The sequence below is a fragment of the Pelophylax lessonae genome, assembly GCF_965119305.1.
Source record: "Pelophylax lessonae genome assembly, chromosome: 7".
NCBI lineage: Eukaryota > Metazoa > Chordata > Amphibia > Anura > Ranidae > Pelophylax > Pelophylax lessonae.
This window is the reverse complement of record NC_138774.1, coordinates 79,791,431-79,815,452: the sequence shown is the minus strand read 5'-3', so window position 1 is coordinate 79,815,452 and position 24,022 is coordinate 79,791,431. Positions and strand designations below refer to the sequence as shown.

Sequence of the window (24,022 nt, the reverse complement as noted above, 5' to 3'; positions counted from 1 at the left end):
GACACAAAATCACACAAAAAAGTTCTTAAAAATTGTAATTTTTGATAGATTTTTGATAGAGAGACAATTATTGAAAAAAGAATTAAAAAAAAAAAAAGTTTTCTTTGGATTTAGTGTCTGGGGGGTCTAAAAAGTGTACCTGTGAAGTTTCAGCTCTGTAGCATGTCCAAAACCATAAAAAAAAGATAGTTTGTATTAGTGCAATTATAGATCTGTAATATGGCTTCTCGCTTTTCACACCTTGCCGGTTTAATAGCAGGCATTTTTTTGGGCATTTATTTGGGTTCTTTGGAGTCAAGAAAAACATCTGAACTTGTGTATAGTTGTACTATACACAAGTTCAGATGTTTTGCCTGCCTCCAAAAACCCCAAAAAAATGCCTGCAACAACACACCTGGGCGTTTTTTTTGGCATTCTTTTGGGTTCTTTGGAGGCAGGCAAAACATCTGAACTTGTGTATATGGGTATATATACACACATACTTATATGTATATACACATATAGACATATATAGGTGTGATAGTAGCAGAAATATATGCTTGCGCTAATGAAATCATTTACACTAATATGGTTATGCTCCTATAACACCTATATACCACTATACACAAGTTCAGATGTTTTTCCTGCCTCAAAAGAACCAAAAAAAATGCCCAAAAAAACGCCTGCTATTAAAAGGCAAGGTGGGAAAAGCGAGAAGCCAACATCCTGTGCTGAAAGTGTTCTAATACAAACAATCTTTTTTTTTTCTGGTTCTGGACATGCTACAGAGCTGAAACTTCACAGGTACACTTTTTAGACACCCCGCCCCCCCCCCCCCCCAGACACTAATCCAAAAAAAGTCATGCCTGCCTCCAAAAATGCCCGATAAATGCAAGAAAAAACGCCGTAGAGAAGCCGTATTCCTGTTCTAATAAAAATTATAAGAAAATGCTAATTTTTTGGGGGTTCTGGACATGCTACAGAGCTGAAACTTCACAGGTACACTTTTTAGACCCCCCAGACACTAAATCCAAAGAAATGTTTTTATTTTTTTTTATTTTTTATTTTTTTTTATTTTTTCAATAATTGTCTCTCTATCAAAAATCTATCAAAAATGACAATTTTTAAGAACTTTTTTTGTGTGATTTTGTGTCTGGGGGTCTAAAAGGTGTACCTGTGAAGTTTCAGCTCTGTAGCATGTCCAGAACCATAAAAAAAAGATCATATAGGTGTAAAAGGAGGGTCCCACCATCCCTGCTCTACTGAAAAATTATCTTTTTTTCTGGTTCTGGACATGCTACAGAGATGAAACTTCACAGGTACACTATACACAAGTTCAGATGTTTTGCCTGCCTCCAAAAAAACCCCAAAAATGCCTGCAACAACACACCTGGGCGTTTTTTTTTTTTTGTCGCTAGCGTTTTTTTGGGGCATTTTTTGGGGTTCTTTGGAGGCAGGCAAAACATCTGAACTTGTGTATAGTGGTGTATATACACACATACTTATATGTATATACACACCTAGACATATATAGGTGTGATAGGAGCAGAAATATATTGGTGTTAATTATTTCATTAGTGCAAGTAGTTTTTTCTGCTCCTTTCACACCTGTATATGTCTAGGTGTATATATACAGACAAGGGTGTGTATATATACCCCCTATACACATGTTCAGATGTCATGTCTGACTTCAAACATGTGCTCAAAAAAGCACTAGCAACGCCTGCAGCCAAAAATGCTGGCGGCGGCGAAGCCATATCCCTGCAGCGAAAGTGACACAAGAGAAACTATCTTTTCTCTATAGCGGTCACCCTGATATGGAAGGGTTTGGTCACCCTGCCATAGCAGTCACTGTCAGCTCACCCTACACTATATTACGGTCACCCTGATATGGAAGGGTTCGGTCACCCTGCCATAGCAGTCAGTTAACCCTACACTACATTACGGTCACCCTGACACTTCACAATTTCCCTACAGAAACTAAATTTTTGAAGCTAACTAAAGTGTAAAGGAGAACTCTAACTACACTAGATATCCCTTTCCTCACACTAAAAATAGCTAAATGACACTTTTAAAGTAAAATTAGCAGAACTGCTTCCACTCTATTCCATGTCCTGTATAACAATGCTAGGAATTTGGCGGGGGCTATCTTATATACTGGGGGGCGTATTCACTAATGATTGGCCTAGGGACCCCCTAGTCACTCCAATCACATTCCTAGCATTCTTCTGCCCCCTCAATTGGCTTTTGCTAATGGTTCTGGTCCAATCACAGGCTTTTAAAGCCCATTTCCTGAACCATTGCATTTTGGTCGGTTCTGGTTGCCGAATTCTGAACTTTTTGGGCAAAAAGTTCTAAATTCGGCCGAACCTCGAACACCCAATGTTTGGGCCGAACCGATGGTCGACCCGAACCGTTCGATCATCCCTATTCTGGAGCACTATCCATAGAGCACTGAACTGTCCACATTAGTCCCTGTCACCAGAGGAGCTTCAGTCTAACAACGCCATAATCTGTACAAAGCAATGACAGGCTGACGACCCTCTCATGTGTCGGCACATCCAGTGGTTACCGGCAGCAAGGAATAGATGATCTGCCCTGGCCACAATATCATACCTCCCAACTTTTTGGAGATGGGAATGAGGGACACCTATCAGCAAAAGTATGTAGGCATAGGACACACCCCCTGCCACACCCCCTAAAAGGAGAACTACACAAAAAAATGACTGGGTAAACCCACACATGCTTTTTTTTTTTTTTACAATAATATTCCTTTATATTGGCTTTTGAAGATTACAAATACAGCAATTTAGAAATTGAATGAAAGGTTTAGCACTGGGAAACACCTTTTGACAGGTAAAAAATGCATTTTATATACAAATATAGAGATCACACCAAAATGCGGGACAAATTAGGAGGAAAGAGGGACTTTGTTCTAAATCAAGGACAGTCCCTGGAAATCAGGGGCAGTTGGAAGCTATGACAATATGTCTGTGTCCAGGGACGGTCATCTGTCCCTAGCCGAAGGGTGTGCAGGTACATGTGAGGATCGGCAGACAGCCACAGCTCATCAGCCTGCCATTGGTTTTTCCAGGCTGAGTGGTTGCAGCTATTCGTAACCACCCGCAATTTCAGGGACATAAACCCACACATTCTTGCTGTAAGAATCCACTGCAGGACCTAAAACCACCAATGAGTACTTAGACAGTTTTCACAGATACAAGTGTCCCCAAGGGAAGTTTTCCCCTCCCTCCCTGATCTGGTGACAACTCAAACTTTTGGATTTCTCATTTCTCTCTATCTGGCCTGGTGACAGTGGTTACCAGGCTAAATAGAGAGAATGATTAGCCCTAATGGGCGCACAGAAAACAATAACAGCCTGTCAGAGATTATATGCCCTCACCAAAAAAAAAAAAAATTCAAGGTGACTATACACAATTTAATCTGTTTATATTTCCCTTGCATTTAATTTAGGGAGTAGATTTCGCCTAAAGCCCTCACATTTTCCATCCTGTCTGTCCCCTGACCTCCCACACTGTCTCCCAGCTTCTAAATGTACATAACTACATCAAATGGTGCCACCTTGTGGTTAAGAGAAGTATGAACAACTAGTATTCATTTGTGTGATGCACACTGAAGCTGGGACACATTACATGTACGTAGGCCTCTCTGCCCTTGACTCAAGTTAAATAAACTCTCAGAAATTTGCACATTCTTACATTTCTAGTAATTGTAAGATACATTTGAAGTGATTGTTCTATTTAAGCTCCACCTTTTGTAGCCATTATGCCCCACCGCATGTTTTAAGTAGGATCAGCCAGATTATATATCTTTCTCATTCGAATATGGTGACTGCAAGGCAGGTAAGTGCATACCTCCCAACTTTTTGAGATGAGAATGAAAAACACATTTTAGCCAAAGTATATAGGCATAGGGCACACCCCCTGCAACACCCCCTTAAAGGAGAATTGAACAAAAACAATGACTAGTTAAACCCACAAGTGCTTTTTTACCACTACTATTCCTTTAGGCCCCTTTCACACTTGTGCGACTTGTCATGTGATTTGGGACTGCAAAATCGCATGACAAGTCATTCTCCATTATTTCCAATGAGTACCATTCATATCTGTGCGACTTGAAGTCGCACCGACTTCAAAGTAGTCCCTGCACTACTTTGTCACGATTTTGAAGCGTTTTAAGGCCAAAGACTTTCAAAGCCCAGTCAAACTCGCGTCAAAATCGCGGCAACAAAGTAGCGGCAAAATCGTGGTTAAATTGCGTGACTTTGAAGTCGCACAAGTGTGAAAGGGGCCTTATATTGACTTTTGGAATTTACAAATACAGCAACTTAGAAATTGGATGAAAGGTTTAGCACTGGGAAACACTTTGTTAGAAAAGTAGTGCCTTTTTATATACAGCTATATAGATCAGACCAAAATGAGGGACAAATTTGGAGGAAAGAGGGACAGAGGGACTTTGTTCTGAATGAGGTTAGTGTCATAGTGTCACAATGATATTCTGAAGGCCCAAATCCTGTTCCTGTCACATCTCCATCTTTCACTCTATACCCAATGAGTGCAGCCTATGGAGCACACATCCACTTTATCAGAAAGGTGGAGCCACACATAAGCAATACATTTAGCAATTAATACAAAGCAACAATAAAACATAAAAAAAACCATAAACAATACATTTATTATGCTTAGAATATACATTGTGTGCATGTTTTATGATGTTTGTATCCTCTAACATACTGACCAGTCCAAGACGTAGATCTCAGGTTGGTAGGAGTCCAGCAATTCAGGCCAGAGACCTTCAGACAGCAGGTCCACCATCTGTTCCTTCACACACCAACTGCAGATATTGGTCACATGTCAGTGAAAACAGAAGTGGATTTTCTCACATTGCTGTTTATTTCCACATCTACATATAATGATCTTCAGTGAAGCAATAATTGGATTGAATCTGAACTATTTCATGCTACTGAGAGATTTAACCACTTGCTAACAGCACCGCTTTAGGCTAAAGCTACAAAATTGCCATGAAAGAACAGAGGCTGTCACTGATGACTTTCATCTGAAAATGCTAGTTAATACCTGATCCTCTGATTTCAGGATTCTGTAAATCACTGACCTGGAACACGTCTACAGAACAGTAAAGTCTTAAGTCCTTATAAATATAAGTATAAGTATATACTTGTATATATAAGTCCTTATCTGTATATTTGTTCATGGACAGTGATTTGGGTGTAAGAAAGTCAACATGTCAGCCATAAAGGAAAATAATAATAATAATAACTGTAGTAGTAGTAGTATGGTTACAATAGTAGTAGTAGTTATTATTATTATTATTATTATTATTATTATTATTATTATTATTAACAGTAGTAGTAGTAGTAGTATAGTTATAATAGTAGTAGTAGTTATTATTATTATTATTATTATTGTAATATTATTATTATTAATATTGTAATATTATTAGTATAATATTACAATAATAATAATAATAACTACTACTACTATTATAACTATACTACTACTACTACTACTGTTAATAATAATACTAATACTAATAATAATAACAGTAGTAGTAGTATGGTTATAATAGTAGTAGTAGTTATTATTATTGTAATATTATTATTATAATATTACAACAATAATAATAATAATAACTACTACTACTATTATAACCATACTACTACTGATAATAATAATAATAACAGTAGTAGTAGTATGGTTATAATAGTAGTAGTAGTTATATTATTGTAATATTATTATTATAATATTACAACAATAATAATAATAATAATAAGTACTACTAGTATTATAACATACTACTACTGTTATTATTATTATTATTATTATTATTAATAATAATAATAATAATATTCATTATAATAATAATAAGAAGAATTAATAATGCTTAATATTATTATTATTAGCAATATTAATAATAATTTATTATTAATAATAATAATAAGTATGATCAATGGAACAACCATCAACCCATCCCCACATGCCAGGGTGCTTGCCACCTCAACCTCCGCATCACCACTAAAATACACCTCTTCCTAAACCAATGACACCACAAAGCTCCTAATCTACTCCTTGGTTATCTTTCGCCTAAAATACTGTAACTCCCTCCTCATTGGATTACCTCTACACAGGCTATACCCCCTTCAGTCCATTATGAATGCTGCTGCTAGACTCATCCACCTTACAAACCACTCAGTGTCTGCTACCCCTCTCTGCCAATCCCTCCATTGGCTGCCACTCACCCAACAAATTAAATGCAAACTACTAACAACAACTTACAAAGTCATCCACAATTTGGCCGACAGCTACATCACTAACCTAGTCTCAAAATACCAACCAAATCATTCTCTTTGTTCCTCCCAAGACCTCCTCCTCTCTAGTTCCTTTGTCACCTCCTCCCATGCTCGCCTCCAGCACTTCTCCTGAGCCTCTCCCATTCTTTGTAATTCCCTACCCCAATCTGCCCAACTATCTCCAAATCTATCAAATATTCTGAAAACTTTTCTCTTCAGGGAAGCCTGTCCTGTTTCCACTTACAAACTGTACTTTTATTTTCTCCATCAGCCCATCCCCCATAGCTATTACCTTTTGTATCACTTGACCCTCCCTTTTAGATTGTAAGCTCTAATTAACAGGGCCCTCCGATTCCTCCTGTATTGAATTGTATTGTAACCATACTGTCTGCCCCCACGTTGTAAGGCGCTGCACAAACTGTTGGTGCTTTATAAATCCTGTATAATCATTTTTGGCCAGGAGGTGGCAGTACAGTGTAATGTGTAGCCCACACAGTGACAGTGATACTGAAATGTTCACCTGTACACTACAAATAATATGTGATGCAGGACCTGACAGTTAAAGTTTTCCAAGGATAGAAAAATCTCATGGGCAAGAAGAACTACAATGTTTCAATATTCTTTTCTTTATGAATATTTATAAAAAAAAGAAAAGAAAAGAAAGTCACATTTTCAGGAAGGTGCAAGCTCTTTAAGCAACTGAACAATTTCAGCATACTGGTAAATAATTTGACAAATAGTTGACAGATTTCTGTTGCCAATAATGGCAATATGTTTAATTGCCAATTACCGATACTGACCTGTAGACAGGCAGATAACACACGACCACCCCAGGTGGGATATTGCTTCTGTCAACCGGAATCTCCTCTGTACTTATCTGCCAGCCGGTAAAATCTCCTGGAGAGACGTATATGAAGAGAGATGTCAGAAAGGTGCTCAGTCTATTATAAAATTGTCACAAATCATGATCTCCCATTGCTGACCTCTTCTGAAAATGCTAGCTGTCAGCCTATCATGCTGGTCCTCTGGCTTCAATACATTCAGCCACTGACCTGGAACAAGTAAAGCAAGCATTCCTATCTGCATATGTGGTTTGTGTCTGTGATTTAGAAAGTAGTTTAAACATGGAGCTTAGATTGACAGCCAGGCTACTAGCACTTTTAAAATAAGGTCAGCATTGACAGGCTTGGTATTTCAACAGTGTGCAATCATTAGCCAATAGGAAGGTGTCTCCTCATATACCCCAGATTGTAAGCTCTTGTGGTCATAGCCCTGTTCTTCTTCATTCTATATTATATTGTTAACTCTTGTTTGTCTATTACATGATTACTCCACATTGTAAAGTGCTGTGAAACATGGTGCAGCTATGTAAATAAAAAGTACAGACACACCCTCAATAAAAATAATTCTTCACTTTTATGCTGGCAAAAATGTATTATCTTTAAAGGGTAAGTGAAGTTACAAAACAAAAACAGGTGGGAATACTTACAAACTTACCCTTTACGGGCAATGACCCCCACTTCACTGTGATCGTCAATCAGGGCTGGGACAAGGGGTGGGCAGATAGGACGGCTGCTCTTGGCGCAATGGTTTATTGCAGGGATGGGGGCACCCTGTGCCAGTTGTTTCTGCAACAAGGCTGACAGGAGTAGTGACATCACTGCTAACCCTAATGGAAGCAGGGGGGGGGGGGGGGGTGCAGTTTGGCATCTTTGCTCTGGCCACTGGATGACCTTGTCCTGGAACTGTTGTCAATGTATGACCTGCTCGGCCTTGCTTATAATCATCCCTGATGGGCCCAGCACCTCCCATGCATAGGCCTTGCACACTCTATTTCTTGCAACAGAAAGTTGATACACAGCCTGTCCATTAGGTAAGGATGCTTAGGCTGCAGCATTTACTATTATGGAAACTGATAAGAGGGTTACAATGAAGGCAGACCCTCTTACTTACCAGTTAGTTTTAGAAGATGCCGAATAGATCTACAAAATAATCTACAGAACAGAAGAAGGTAAAGCTATTAACCTGCATTGTATGTGGAGGAGGCGAGCATGTGACCGCAGCTGAGAGCACCTTAGAGAGGCCGCAGCGCTGGACTGATCGCATGGATGGAGAAAGTATTACTCCATACCCTTTACTATAGCTACTAGATTTCAGTAACCTTTTATAATGCAACAATACAATAGAATGCAAAATGTCTAGTATTAGACAATTCCTGCCCTTTCTTCTGAGCAAAAATTAAAATAATAACACTCAAAAAATGCTTATTTAAAAAAAAAAAAGGAAGTTCCAATATATCGCATTTGTTTGCTGATGTAATCATGTTTGCCCCATGAATCCTGTGCTCTCCAGAATCCCTACTGGTTTACTTGGAGGATGGCAGTGAGCACATGCTCCCAGTTATAAGGGGTTCAAAACCTCCTTTTACTACTTCATAATACTTGGGGGTGAGTGATTGTGAATGTATTGAGGAGCACTAAAGGAATAATGAAGATTTACAGATAGCCCCCTATCTAGGGTTGCCACCTTTTCTTCAAGCCAAACCTGAACACTTTAGCGGCACACAGCATTTTTTTTTTAAGGTGGAACACTGCGGACTCTGATGTAAAAGCTAATTCCAGTGGGGTTTCTGCTTACTAAAGCCCGGCTTACATCAGAGTTCCCAGCATTCCCTCTTAAAGTCAGGGTTTCCAAATCCCCCCTTACATTAGAGTCTGCAGAGCGCCCCTTTCATCTGAGTACCCCTTACCTTATTGTCCTCGCTCAGAGTCAGGAGAGAGAAGGGAGGGAGGGGGGAGATTTCAGTCACAGACAGTGGATGGTTAGCTCACTCACCCGAGGATGGAGGCTCAGGCATCGGCACCTTTCATCCACCATTTATCTTCTGGCTGCTGGGCTTATAATTTTCCTCCCACATATCCCTTTTTTCTGAGGCACAGCACGCCAGGGATTGGAGTGTGGGTGGGCAGACACAGAGGGGTAGAGGCAGGAAGAGGTGGTGGTACTCGGTTAATTAGGGAGACAAAACCATAGTCTGGTCTGAAAAATGTGAAACCCGAACACATGATTCAAAATTTGGACTGTTTGAGTAAATCCTGAACAAGTGGCAACCCTACCCCTATCCCCAGGTCTCCTTTGCAATAATTGTTGCTGTCACCCCAAAAATGGTCCGTTGGACAAAATCATCAACCTTTGTTCAGCTTCATAAATTTGTATGGCTTTTAATCAATGATGATGCATTTCCTTTTTTTTCATTCAATCAAAGTGATATATTAATAAAACTACAGCTATGATCAATAATTTTTTTTTTGTAAAATAGATTATATTAGACCCACCCTCACCCATTTTTTTTGGGGGTGGGGGGGTTTAAACCTTTCTTACGGATGGAATCCGCTAGTATTCTGAGATGTTTATGTCTTCTGGGTCAGGACACATGCGGTGGTATCTGGTGGCCTGGCTCTGTATGATGGCTCATTTGGTGTGTTGGGTGGAAGCTGTTGTAGGGGATTTTCTCTTTGGATTTTTAGGGCAGATTTTATACCTGTATTGATATCAATAAAAGACAATCCTAAGAATTATATTACTTCTTTGCAACTTATGGTGCTTTTCCACTGCATGGAACCGAACGGTTCGGCTCGCTTTTGTGCTTTTCCACTGCTGGTACCGCATGGTTCGGCTCTGTTCGGTTCGGTACGGTACGGCTGCGCTTTTCCACTACATGGAACCGAATGGTACGGCTCTCTAAAACAGTACCACCTCGATTGTGGTTCCAAGAGGTACCATACCAGTACCATATCCCACAATCCTTTGCATGCAGCTGACTGTTTGTCACTACTAGCCACTGATTGGTCAGAGAATCGTTGTTATACCACCCACTTACTTTAGTACTACTTTAGTGGAAAAGCAAACCATACCAAACCGTACCGAACCGTTCCAACACCGTACCATGCGGTACCATGCAGTGGAAAACCAAACAGGGCCAAGTACCCTGATTCCCTGAAAATAAGCCCTACCCTGAAAATAAGACCTAGCGTTAATTTTGGGGATGGCTGCAATATAAGCCCAACCCCAAAAATAAGCCCTAGTTAAAGTCTTTCTCAAAACATTTAATCCATTTTGTAAAAATATTATATCATGTGCAGTGTGTCTCCTTTTGTAACTTTATTGTGGAAAATAGATTATTTACAGCGCGCTGGGCGCTCATATGACCTGAGGTAGATCTCCTCGCGGTTTACGTCAGTGGCCCCTCACTCTGCAGTGCTGAAAGCGGGGAAGAAGAGCTCCGGTGGGTCATGTGAGCACCCAATGCACTGTAAATAAGGTATTTTCTACTATAAAGTTACAAAAAGAGACACACTGCACACTCTATAATCTTTTTACAAAACGGATTATATAATTTTATAATGCCTTTAATCAAGGTTTATTTTTGGGATTACTTAATGTCCTAATGCTGACTCCTGAGAAGACAGGGGACGCAGGAACATTTTAAAAACATTTTATTGTTTTATTCCAGGTTTTTTAGAACAAAGAGGGGTAAATGACACAATACAAGCACTGTTCATGCCTTAAAGAATCATGATTTTTTTTTTTTGTTAGGGTTACAACCACTTTAAGATCGTCATGGTGACATGACTGTTTTTGAATAAATGTAAATTATTGTACATGCCATAAATAAATAAGACATCCCCTGAAAATAAGCCCTAGTGTGATTTTTGTAGCCAAAATTAATAAGAATAAGACCCGGTCTTATTTTCGGGGAAACACGGTAGAGCCGAGCCGGTACTTGCAGTGGAAAAGTGCCAAAGGTTTGCACAAGATGCCACTGGTGGGAACCGTAGCACTGCATGGAACGTCTGAAGGGCCTTTTGTGAGACTGGGTTCTTTGGTTTGGCCAATCAGCAAAGGTCCAAATAACTAATGGCATATAAAGAATATAACCCAATTGGAGGAAATTATGAAAGGAGGGAAATTATATGAGGGATAAAAATATAGATTCAAAGCTGTCCAGACCTGGGGTCATATTTTCATATTTGGTGGTCGTGTCTGGTGGCACATGCATTCTGGACTCAGGTTTATGACATTTTATATACTCCCTTGCAAAAATCAATACCCTTTGCTACCAAAAGAAGCCTTTCCTAACTTAAAACCGTCAGAGATCACTCAGAAACCGCATGCTTTATTGGCCTATGTTTCGACAGCCTAGAAGCAGACAATTGCGAAGGCATGGTTATCTGACACAATCTCTGCAGCTGAAGTTAAAGCCTGCATGCAATGCGTGAGAAGCTCACAGCTAAATTCATGGCATTATGGCAAAATGTAAGCGGGTTTAGGACCCCTCTATTTCCTATTAGCTTCCAAGAAATGTTTAATGGCGTCTCCGTGAACCTTGATTCACCGGTCTGACCTAGATGAGGATCTTGCTCTCCATTTCAGAGTCCTCCAGAACATCTCCTCCCCCCTCCCCTCCTATACGACCCCCCCCCCCCCATTTTGTTTTCTTACTCCATCTCTCTTTACTCCCCTTCAGTCCCTCCATTGCCATAGGATGGTCTGTTTTACCCCCCCCCCCCCATATGTGCTATGCCCTTATCTTGGGCCATGTCTAATCAATGCCACCACTGGCTGCTACCATTTTTGCATTTGCTGAAACTCCTTAAGCCAGCCATAGGTGGAGGGATTTTCTTCTTGCAACCACGGGTTTCAGGAAAGAAAAACGCTAGATTTCCCCATCAACAGTCTGTGTTGATGGGAGAGTCTGTGGAGTCCCCCCGTGGAGCTATTGTGTTCTCATGGAGAGGGGGGCGCGGGGAGCTGTCCCAGGTGGGAGAACACACAGTGAATATTGCTAGCGGCTATAACCTCTGGCAATAATCGCATGAAAAATCAGCCAGGCTGGTTGTACCCAAGTTGATCGATCAATCAACTTGGGTACAATCAGCCTTTCCATACATTGTTCAAATCTTGGCCTGTTCCTGCTGAACTGTCTGAGATTCCAACCATCTTTGTTTACTAGGCTGACAAGCCTTTTTGTACAGTTATATTTATTACAATGCACTTCGAAGTTTCCTGTAGTATCTTCAATCTCTTTGTAGAAGTTATTTTGTACTGTTGGATTTTTTTTTCTATAATTGAACTCAAAGTAATAAAAATATTCAACATATAGATTAAAGCGGTAGTATACTCAGTACTTGCATATCTCCAAAATCCAAACAACGCCAGTAACATGTAATGTTGAATTAAATAGCATGTAAGCAATCAATTATAAGTTTTCCTTACATTTTTATTTTCATTCGTTCCAGTCGGTATTTTGTGAAGTTCGGCGCCGCCATCCTTGTTGTGGATTTTGTCTTCTTATCAGTGCGGTATTTCCGCCCACAGTATGTCTACTGTTCGGAAATCCCGCGCATGCGCAGTAGACGATAAAAACCAAGCCTCGTTTTGGTTTCATAACCATTTGGACAGCCAATAGGAGGCTATCCACTATCGCCCTTACTACTCCACTAGCACCCCCCTGTGACGTAGCAAGTCACATGGGGTAGTGGAGAATTTTTTTTCATGGGGAAGGTCGGAGTCTCGCGGGAGCACGGGGCTGACGTCAAGCAGAGGAAATGACGCAGCCCCGCCATAGACCCTGCAATATTCCGGCAGCATAATTAGCTTGCCGGAAAATCAGGGTAAATGGAGCATGCGCGGGTGACGTCATTGACCAAAACGAAGTAAAAAGAAAGAGAACAGCTGAACTGACAGCCAGCAGAAAAGGTTAGTGATGCAATATGGACACAGATAATGTATATGGCTCAAAGTAGCAAAAACGAGTATTCTACCGCTTTAACCCTACTGACATTGTATGCTGGAAGGCTTGCAACATTTCAGTGTAAGTGCCCAGGGCTGGCCCGAGTCTATTAGGAACCTAGCAATGCCCCTTTCCTATCCTGATTTGACCAAACTGATGTTACTCATCACATCCAATGCATTAAAAGGAAATCAGTTTGACAATTTGTGTTCCTCCAGTGATACATTGGGTGTGGGCAGCATAATCATCATAGAACAAACAATCAGGTAGAGACTTGGAAAGAGGTAAAACTTGTTGTGTCTTCCAATCATAGTACTGACCTAATGTCTCCAGGGGCTTCTTCTCAGGAGGTGGATCAAATTCTTCTTGTGGAGGAGGCTGGCTGGTGGATAAACCTGATAGAACAACACATGAATGAACATACAGGTTACAGCCTGCCTGGTACAGTGACAGATGGAGGAGACATAGCGTGAGAAAGACGTGGAGGAGGAGGAGGAGGAGGAGGGTATACAGAGAAGAGCTTCTCGCAGAAATATGGAAGGTTTCATAGACAACTTGTGAAGCCGCAGACTTTCTGATCATTCACTATCTAGCACCGTCATCATCATTCTAACCTTACTAGGTAGATAGTACTCACTCACCTGGAGGAAGCATGCAACCAGCAAAGCCTGACAAACATACATTCCCATCCTACATACTTGTTCCAGATCAATGACCCACTAAGTAGGAAAGTCAGGGATTAGGGAGGTAGTTCTGGAGCTTGCATGGTAGAAGGAAACCAGTCATGAAATAAAAACACCGAGGCTTCCATTGTTAACCAGTCCCTCTAAAAATGCTAATTGCCTGGCTGTCATGCTGATCCTCTGGCTTCAATGCTTTGAGTCACTGAATTTGAACACTTAGGCCCCTTTCACACGGGCGTTCCGTATGTCCGTATATCACCCCATCCGTTTGCGGGTGATATACGGACATAATGCATGTCAATGGCATTGCGGATGTCAGCGGATGATGACCACCCGCTGACATCCGATTTGTGTCCTTTCAGTTCTGTTCCGTTTTTTGGAACGGAACAGAACCCTATTTTTCTTCAGTTTAAAAAACAGAAAGGACGCAAAATCGGATGTCAGTGGTGTCATCCGCTGACATCCGCAATCCCTATAGACATACATTATGTCCGTATATCATCTGCAAATGGATGGGATGATATGCAGATATACGGACCGGATGACACAAGTGTCATCCGTGTCCGTGCAAAAAAAGAAAAAAAGTGCAGGAGGGGATCACAATACGGTCCGCGTGAAAGGGGCCTTAGGCTCCTTTCACACGGTCTGTCTCCGTCGGCGGACTCCGTGCAGCTCAGCGGGGATCGATCCGCTGATCCCCGCTGAGCAGGCAGATGACAGCTCCCTCTCTGCTCTGTGTGCGAAGAGGGAGGTGTCAGAGCCCCGCTGCTCTCTATGGGGGAATCGGATGAGAGCGGACCGCCTGTCTGCTCTCATCCGATCCCCTGGACGGATGGAAAATAGGGTTTCCATCCATCCGGATTTCACGGACAGGATCGGATGCGGATGGCAGCGGGTGTCAGCGGACATGTCACCGCTGACATCCCCTGCTTTATAGGGATGCATGGAGGATCTGATCAGATCCGCCTAAAAAACTGACAGGCGGATCTGATTGGATCGTTCGTGTGAAAGGACCCATATGCTGATATAAATGTAAGACTTTCTCTGACATTTAGATATGCTTTAAATGTCATGCACAACCTTTTCACAAATACTTTATACTGCATATGTAAAAGGTAGGTCCACATGTAAAATGTCAGCTTGTTTTAAATATTAGTGTTGATGTGTAATTTTTTTTTTTTTTCGTTTTATTGTCGAATTTTAAATGATATATGTACATGGGAACAGCCATATTTGCTCATTACATATGCAGACACCACTTCCTGCCTTGCAGTGCTACACAGTGGTTGTGCAATACTTTTCCTACTCACAATACAAGTCTATGAGTCAGCTGACTGACTAAAAACAATGCACTCCCTGTGTGGCAGATATGTTTTTACTAGGGTTGGAACAATACCGGATTTTTATTGGTTAGTACAAATACCGATACTTTTGGTCAAGTACTCGCTGATACCGAGTAGCAATACTTGGCAGTGCGATTTGCATCCCTACAAAATGAATGGGCGCAAATCGCACTGCAAAGAATCGTATGCGATTTGTACAGGAATACGGTGTGATTCCTGTCCGAATCACATGTGGTTTGCCTATCGCTCCTATGTGAACTCATACTCGTCATAGCGATTTTAGCCTGGGTTCACACAGGAGCAGTGTGGGAAACCGCATGTGATTCAGACAAGAATTGCACCGCATTCCTGTTCAAATCACATGCGATTCTTTGCAGTGCGATTTGCGCCCATTCAATTTGTATAGTTGCAAATCGCACCGCAAAGTATCGATTTTGGAATCAGGAGCATTTTCGTGCGTACGAGTACTCATAAAATACTTAGTATCGGCACTGATACTGGTACTTCCCTAGGTATTACAAATGTTTTTAAACACTTAGGCAAGCCAGAGATGATTCAATTTTCTTTCTATTCACCTCGGGTGGTAGGAAAGAAAATCATTTGATTCTCTCTCATCAATACAGTATTGTTGGAATCCCTCCCGCAGGACTGTTCTGCTGGCGGGGAGCCTTCCCAGCTGGCAGAACACAATGATTACTGCTAGCGGCTATAACTGCCAGCAGTAATTGCATTTAAATAGTCCGACAGGCTGAACCGGCCGAGATTCGATCCATCTATGACCGACTTTAGGCTGTCAATGTAGTAGCTTACATACCCTGCTTCTGAGGCGAATCATTTTACATAAATTTGAACCCCAGGTACGATCTTAATTGCAAACTTACATAGGTTCAGCTTACACAATGTAAATTTGCATATCTGATACCTGAGGGACTGCTGTGGAAGTTGACAATCACTGTAGTAGTCAGCGCTACTACAGTGATCAGCGCAATCTTCCAGGCCTTGTGCCAAGCAACTGCCCACCTGTACATTTACTACAGGGGGGACACTCAATCAGCACTGCCGCAATTTACAGAACGCCATATATTTATTAAAATTTTTACAAGGCGTTCTCTGATTGGATGAGGAGGAGAGAAAGGGTAGCAATTTCATGATCTCCACCTTATCCAATCAGACAGCGTCTTGTAATAATTTTAAAAAATACAAGGCGTTGTGTGAATGGTGGCGGTGGCGAGTGAGCATTCTCCCCATAGTTAGTGTGCAGTGGGGCAGCCACTCGGCAGGACCAGGAAGATTGCAGCACTCACTATAGTAGCGCCTACTACTACAAGGATCGTCCGCTTCCACAGCAGTCCTTCAGGTATACAATATGCATGCTTACACTCAGGGCCGGGACAAGAGGTGGCTGCCCTGGGTACTGTGGTATCATGTGAGGTGGGGGGGGGGGGGGTGTTCCGTGAAAAAACCATACCTACGTCTGCACCTACGTCTGCACCTACGTCAGTAAACAGCTGAGGAGCTTACTAGTGCGCATGCTCGGAGGGTATGGAATGTATGGAATGTGTGTTATAACCTTACACCGCATCAGCTGTTGCGGCGGTTACATTAAAACATCTCCGCTGCAACATGAATCATCTCCGCTCCTACCCCTGTCACTTCCCTGATCTTGGCTACTAAATGTAAAATCGGATCACGGAGCCGAGATCTCCGTGATTTACATTTCATACACCCGCCGCCGCTTTTACATTTAGTAGCCGAGATCAGGGAAGTGACAGGGGTAGGAGCGGAGATGATTCATGTTGCAGAGGAGATGTTTTAATGTAACAGCTGAGGCGGTGTAACGTTACACACACTACTGTAAAAATTAAATACCCTCCAAGCATGCGCACTAGTCAGCTCCTCAGCTGTTCCATTATGTTTCTGACAGGAAGTGACGTGGGTATGGATTTCTCACGGGGTATGGTTTTCTCATGTTACAGGGGCACCACAAAGAGATTGGGGGAAGGGGATCTGTGCTGGGAGGGGGAATTTGGGGGGGGGGGGGGGGTGGTAAGTATTGTTCTAGGAGGGGAAATTTGGGGGAGGGTGGTGCAAAGAGTGGTGACTTAGAGGGATTTGTGTGGGAGGGAGGATGGGGAGAAGATTTGTGCTAGGAGGGGAGATTTGGGGGGAATTTGTGCTGGGAGGCGGAAATTTGAAGTGGGGGGGGGGGGGGGGGAGAAGATGTGTACTAGGAGGGAAAATTTTAGGGGTAGAGGTATTGTGCTAGGAGGGGTGCATTTTTGGGTGGGTATTTGTTGGATGAGGGGGGAGCAAAGATTTGTGCTTAGAGGAAGGATTTCAGCAGGGGGATGGATTTGTACTGGGTGAAGGGGGGATTTATGCTTAGGGGTAAGCATGCAGATTAGTGCTCAGTGATTTTGTGGGGGGGGGGGTTTGGTTATACATCTTGAGGGGGGGGGGCACAGTTTGGCATGTTTGCCCTGAGCTCTAGATGACCCTGTCTCGGCACTGCTTGCACTGTGTCCAGCTAGACCAATATACATTTAATTAAAATCATATCTGGGGTTCACCCTAACAAATATAAAAAAAAAATGCGGAACAAAGACCGCGAACACGTAGACCTACATGATTTTGTGCACGAGGTCTCGGCGGTGCGTGCACGCTGCCGGGGCCTCGCTTCTACTGTGTTTAGACACAGAGGGAGGTGGGCCGTGGGAGGAGCAGCGACAATTACTGCCGGCCTCCTGCAATCGGCAAAGAAACTGACAGAAGACCCATCTGCTTATGTAAACAAAGCAGGTGAGTCTTCTTTCAGACAGGCAGGGAGAGATCAGGAGTTTCAGCTAAGCTGATACCCCGATTTCTCTGTGCCTGTCACAGAACCATCCCCTTCCCACACACACACACAGTTAGTAATCACATTTAGGCATACATTAACCCCTTTGATCACCCCCAGTGTTAACCCCTTCCCTGCCAGTGTCATTATTACAGTAACAGTGCATATTATTTAGCACTGATTACTGTATTAATGTCACTGGTCCCCAAGAAGTGTCAAAAATGTCAGTTAAGGGCCCAATCTGTCCGCCACAATGTCAGAGTCCTGCTAAAGCTGATCGCTGCCATTGCTAAAAAAAAAAACGAAAAAATAAATAAAAATTCCAAAAATGTATTCCGTAGTTTGTAAACGCTATAACTGTTGCACAAACCAATTAAAATACGCTTTCTGGGATTTTTTTTTTTTACCAAAAATATGTAGCAGAATACAAATTGGCCTAAACTGATAAAAAAAATTAGATTTTAAAATTTTTTTCATTGGGAATGTTTTATAGCAGAAAGTAAAAAATATGGCGTTTTTTTTTTTTCAAAATTGCCGCAAAATCTAAAAACCGCACAGGTGATTAAATACCACCAAAATAAAGCTCTATTTGTGGGGAAAAAAGGCCATCAATTGTATTTGGGTACAGTGTCGCACGACCGCGCAATTTTTCGTTAAAGTAACGCAGTGCCGATTCACAAAAAATGGCCTGGTCATTAGGGGGTATAACCTTCCGGAGCTGAAGTGGTTAAGTAGAGTTGGGGGAGAGTTAGAAGTTCTGACAATGTTTGTATTGTCACAGTGACAAGTTCACCCTTTTTTTTTTTTTTTTTTTTAATGTGTGTCACGGGGACAGGAAGTGAGGAAAATGGGAGAAAATCTCCACAATCAGGACAAAGCACTAAGTATTTAAAAATAAGTGTTACCTATACAATTGTAAGATTAACCTAAAATCTTGTAAAATTAACTCAAAATGTGTGGAAATTCACTATACCTTCCTTTAACGCCTGAATTTCACCTCTTACGCCTGGTACACACAATGAGATTATCGGACGAATGATCGTCTGTTTTTTTTGCATGCAAGTCTCATATTCAAAATGAAAAGGTTACTAAACTACAAAAATTCTTGTACGACAAAGTAAAAATTTGGAAGTGATGTAATGTATTTGTATTGTATTTTCGCACAAAAACTGTACTCAGTGCTGTATTTTGGCCTAGGCCAACAAGGCCCAGGCCTAGGGTGGCACTTTGCAGGGGGGTGTCAAAAAAGCTGCCCCCCCTCCAAACTTAGACTCTATTGGCCACTGATTGCTAGAGCTGCCTCCCTCACCCCCCTCTCTCTCACCTCCCCCCCCTCTCTCTCTCAGCCCCCCTCTCTCTCTTACCCCCCTTTTTATCTCTCTCACCCCTTTCTCTCTCTCTCTCTCTCTCTCTCTCGCACACCCCTCTCTTTTTTTTCTCCCCCCTTTCTCTCTCTCATCCCCTCTCTCCTTCTCATCCCCCCTCTCTCTCTCTCTCATCCCCTCTCTCTCTCATCCCCCCCTCTCTCTCTCTCACCCCCCCTCTCTCTCTCTCACTCCCTCTCTCTCAGCCCCCCTCTCTCTCTTTCCCAGTACCCCCTCTCTCTCTCTCATCCCCCTCCTCTCACACCCCTTCTCTATCTCTCTCTCACCCCCCTCTCTGTCTCTAATCCCCCCCTCTCTCTCTCTGTCTCTAATCCCCTCTCTCATCTCCCCTCTCTCTCACCCCCCCTCTCTCATCAGCCCTCTCTCTCTCTCTCTCACCCCCCCCCCCCCTCATCAGCCCTCTCTCTCTCAACCCCCCTCTCTCTCTCCCTCCCTCACCCACCCCCCTCTCTCTCATCCCTCCTCTCTCGCTCTCCCTCCCTCACCCCCTCTCACCCCCCGCGTGAGATCTCAGGGATTCATGCTGGGACTTATAGTCCTTCAATTTTGGAGGGAGTCACATCCATTAAAAAGGAAGGATTGGGGCAAATTTACATAGGAGGGGGAGAGGGGCGCCCAATTTTAGTCTTGCCTATGGCAGCACAAAACCAAAATACACCACCGACTGTACTGATTAAACAAAAATTGTATGATCTGGTATCTTACAAGAAAAATTTTCGTGTTTGTCCCTTCGGATAATTTTCTGACAAAAGCTGTGTACTAATAATCAGATTATGGTACGATCACTTCGAAAGCGTTTTTTTGTTTGATTTTCTGATCGTGTGTACTAGGCTTTATTGCTGAAAATTCTCACACCTTTGTAAGTGTGGAATATAGTGGTAAAATACTGAAGCCAGGCACAGCCTATCAAGACCTCCCATCATACTGTATAAGCTTGAAATTTTCCCTACCTGTAAGCTAAAATGCTGTAATCGGTGGCTTCACTGTAAACATTGCCTCAAGCCTAAAGCTGGGCACACATTATATGAAAGTTGGAAGAAAAATTCCGTACGAGGCACAATCGTTCAGTTTTCATATAGTAAGTAAACATCTTTTGACATCCGATTCAGACTTTCCAAATGAAAATTTCTGAAGGGACGAACTTCAAAAATGTTCTTGTAAGTGAATAGAATGAATGGTTTTTGTTTAATGTGTACTTTTTACATACAAGAAAAATCAGATAGGAAAGAATGTGCATGATAAGAAACAATAAACAACAAAAAAGCCTTTGTCGTACAAGAATTTCCGACTTGCTGTGAAATATCAAGGAAAACCGGATGATCGATCGCCCAATTTTCTTATAGCCTGTACCCACCTTTACCCTCTCTCCCATTTTTAATCCATTTCATAGTACACATAGAAATGCACATACATAGAAATGAAGAGAGGAACTTACTGTGCTTTGTATATAGCCTGGAAGGCCCAGTAAGATAAACACAACATACCTTCTGGATTTGGACTTCTCAAAAAGTTCCTTCCAAAGGGTTTCTTCTTGTAGGCGTCTCTCCAGCTGATATTGTCAGGTATGACCATTGCCTTCTCATTAAGACCCCATTCCTTGTCACAGAGCTCAAGCCAGCCTTCATCAGTATCAGGTTCCTTCACCGCTGGCACTTGATCCACGGCATGCTGACAGGCCTGGCTCTCCATCTGTTGTTCTTGGACTGTAGGCCCCACTCCATCTTTGAATTTTGGTGGTTTAACTAGTTTCTTTAGTTCATAAATTGCCTTCTCATGATCAATGTCAATTTGTTTCTTCTCCAAGGTCTGCTTGTGATCACCTTTTTCTCCAATGCCTTTGTCAATCTGCTGAGATGTCTCTTTGTTTTTTTCTGGTTCTTGAGGGGTCTCAGAGTGTCTCATCGGCTTCTGAGAGGTCTCTGTGTGTAGTGTTTGCTCCTGAGGAGTTGCGGAGTGTTTCATCTGCATCTCAGATGTCTCTGTGAGACATGCTTGCTCTTTAGGGGTCTCTGATTGTTTTACTTGCTTCCCAACTATCTCTGTTTGTTGTGTTTGCACTTGAGGGGTCTCTGAGTGTTTGACCTGCTCCTCAGAGGCCACTATGTCCTTTCCTTGCACTTGAGGGGTCTCTGAGTGTTTGACCTGCTCCTCAGAGGCCACTATGTCCTTTCCTTGCACTTGAGGAGTCTTAGAGTGTTGGACCTGCTTTTCAGAGGCCACTATGTGTTTTCCTTGTCCTTGAGGGGTCTCAGAAAGTTGTACCTGTTCCCCAGAGGCCACTATGTGTTTTCCTTGTCCTTGAGGGGTCTCAGAGTGTTGTACTTGCTCCTCAGAGGCCACTATATGTTTTCCTTGTACTTTAGAGGACTCAAAGTGTTGTACCTGCTCTTTAGAGGCCACTATGTGTTCTCCTTGCACTTGAGGGGCCTCAGAGAGTTGTACCTGCTTCTCAGAGGTCACTATGTGTTTTCCTTGCACTTGAGGGGTTTTAGAGTGTTTCACTTGCTCTTTAAAGGCCGCTATGTGTTCTCCTTGCACTTGAGGGTTCTCAGAGAGTTGTACTTGTTCCAAAGAGGTCACTATATGTTTTCCTTGCACTTGAGGGGTCTCAGAGTGTTTCACCTGCTTATCAGAGGCCACTATCTGTTTTCCTTGGACTTGAGGAGTCTCAGAGAGTAGTACCTGCTCCCCAGAGGTCACTATGTGTTTTCCCTGCACTTGAGGGGTCTCAGAGAGTTGTACCTGTTCCCCAGAGGTCACTATGTGTTTTCCTTGCACTTGAGGGGTCTCAGGGTGTTTAATCTGCTTCTCAGAGGTCACTATGTGTTTTCCTTGCACTTGAGGGGTCTCAAAAAGTTGTACCTCCTCCCCAGAGGTCACTATCTGTTTCCCTTGCACTTGAGGGGTCTCAGAGTGTTTCACCTGCTTATCAGAGGCCACTAGTTGTTTTCCTTGGACTTGAGGGGTCTCAAAGAGTAGTACCTGCTCCCCAGAGGTCGCTATGTGTTTTCCTTGGACGTGAGGGGTCTTGTCGAGTTGTACTTGCTCCTCAGAGGTCACTATGTCTTTTGCCTGCTCTTGAGGGGGCTCTAAGTGTTCCCCCTGCTTCTCAGAGGTCTTTATGTGTTTTTCTTGCTCCTGAGGGGTCTCTGAGTGTTTTATTTGCTTCTCGGAGGTCTTTGTGTGAGGTGCTTGTTCCTGAGAGGTCTGTAAGTGTTTTACCTGCTTTTCAGAGGTCTTTGTGTTTTGTGCTTGCTCCCAAGAGGTCTCTGAGTGTTTTACTTGTTTCCCAATGGTCTCTGTGCGTTGTTGCACATCCTGAGGGGTCTCTAAGTGTATTACCTGCTTTTCAGAAGTCTGTACGCGTTTTGCTTGTTCTTGGGGAGTCTTTGAGTGTGTCACCTGCTTCTCAGAGGTTTCTGTGTGTTGTGCTTGCTCATGAAGGGTATCTGAGTGTTTTATTTGCTTCTCAAAGGTTTCTGTGTCTTTTTCTTGCACCTGAGAGGTCTGTGAGTTCTTCAAAGTCACTATGTGTTGTGCTTTCTCCTGAGGGGTCTCCGAGTGCCTCACCTGCTTCTCAGATGTCACTATGTGTTGTGCTTTCTCCTGAGGGGTCTCCGAGTGCCTCACCTGCTTCTCAGACGTCACTATGTGTTGTGCTTGCTCCAGAGGTATCTCTGTGAAACATATTTGTTCCTGAGGTGTCCCCGAGTGTTTTATTTGCTTCTCGGAGGTCACTATGTGTGGTGGTGGGGTCTCTGAGTGTCTCACCTGCATCTTGAAGGTCACTTTGTGTTGTGTTTTCTCCTGAAGGTTTCCTGAGTGTTTTGTTTGCTCCTGAGATGTCTCTTGTTTCTTGTCCTGCCTATGAAGGGTCTTTTCGTCTTCCACTTGGTCAAGGAGGCTCACTGTGCACCTCTCTTGATCCTGAGTCTCTGTTTGTTTCCCTTTTTCCTGAGAAGTCTCTGTGTTTTTCCCCTGTTCACAAGCTGTATTTTTACTGTCCTCTTTTTCCCAAGCTGTCTCTTTGCCATTCTTATTTTCCAAACACTGGAGTTTTTCATCTGTCTCTTTGAGTTCATTTAGCTCCTCCTGGCATGTATTTTTGTGTTTCTCTTGTTTGTAAGCTGTCTCTAGATCCTGAGCTGTCTCATTATGCTTGGCCTGGTCCTGAGATGTATCTTGATGTTTTTTCCTTTCTTGAGATGTCTTTCTTTGTTTCTTTGCTGTCTCTTTACTCGTACCAGGTCCCTCTGCTGTCACTTTGTTTTTTTGCAGAGAAGTATCTTTCTGGGTTGTCTCTTCTTCAGGAAGCACTTTGTGGTCTCCTTCCGTCTGTTTAGCTTCGTTCTTGGCTGTCTCCTTATTTCCTACAAATACAGGATTGCTGTCTGTTTGGTTCCCAGTCTGTTTGCTTGGATTTTTCTCTTTTGTTGCCTCTTTTATCACCTGTTTGCTGTGTGTGGCTTCTTTTCGAGTTCCATCAGCACTTACATTCTTTCCAGTGTCGTCGCTCAGATCAGAGTCTCCAGCCATCTTCTGTCCACCTTTTACATCCTCCTCAGGCTGTCTCACTGCACATAGGCCTCCAGCTGAGCTGTCAGAGCTCTCCCCTTGCTGCGTACAGTCGCTCATCTTGCTGTCAGTTCTCACCAGTCTTCTAGGTGTTTTTTTA

The 24,022-nt window shown here is 42.6% G+C and overlaps 1 protein-coding gene across 1 annotated transcript in view; it reads right to left on the bottom strand.

Annotated features, from left to right (window-relative positions):
- Nucleotides 1–24,022, bottom strand: part of NCCRP1 (NCCRP1, F-box associated domain containing) — a gene marked incomplete at its 5' end in the record, with an annotated part of 30,417 nt that overhangs the window by 6,305 nt on the left and 90 nt on the right. Inside the window, 4 exon segments of the mRNA XM_082264356.1 lie at nt 4,738–4,833; nt 7,108–7,204; nt 13,421–13,495; nt 20,832–24,021. Of these exon segments, the coding sequence (XP_082120482.1) occupies nt 4,738–4,833; nt 7,108–7,204; nt 13,421–13,495; nt 20,832–24,021 (3,458 nt within the window).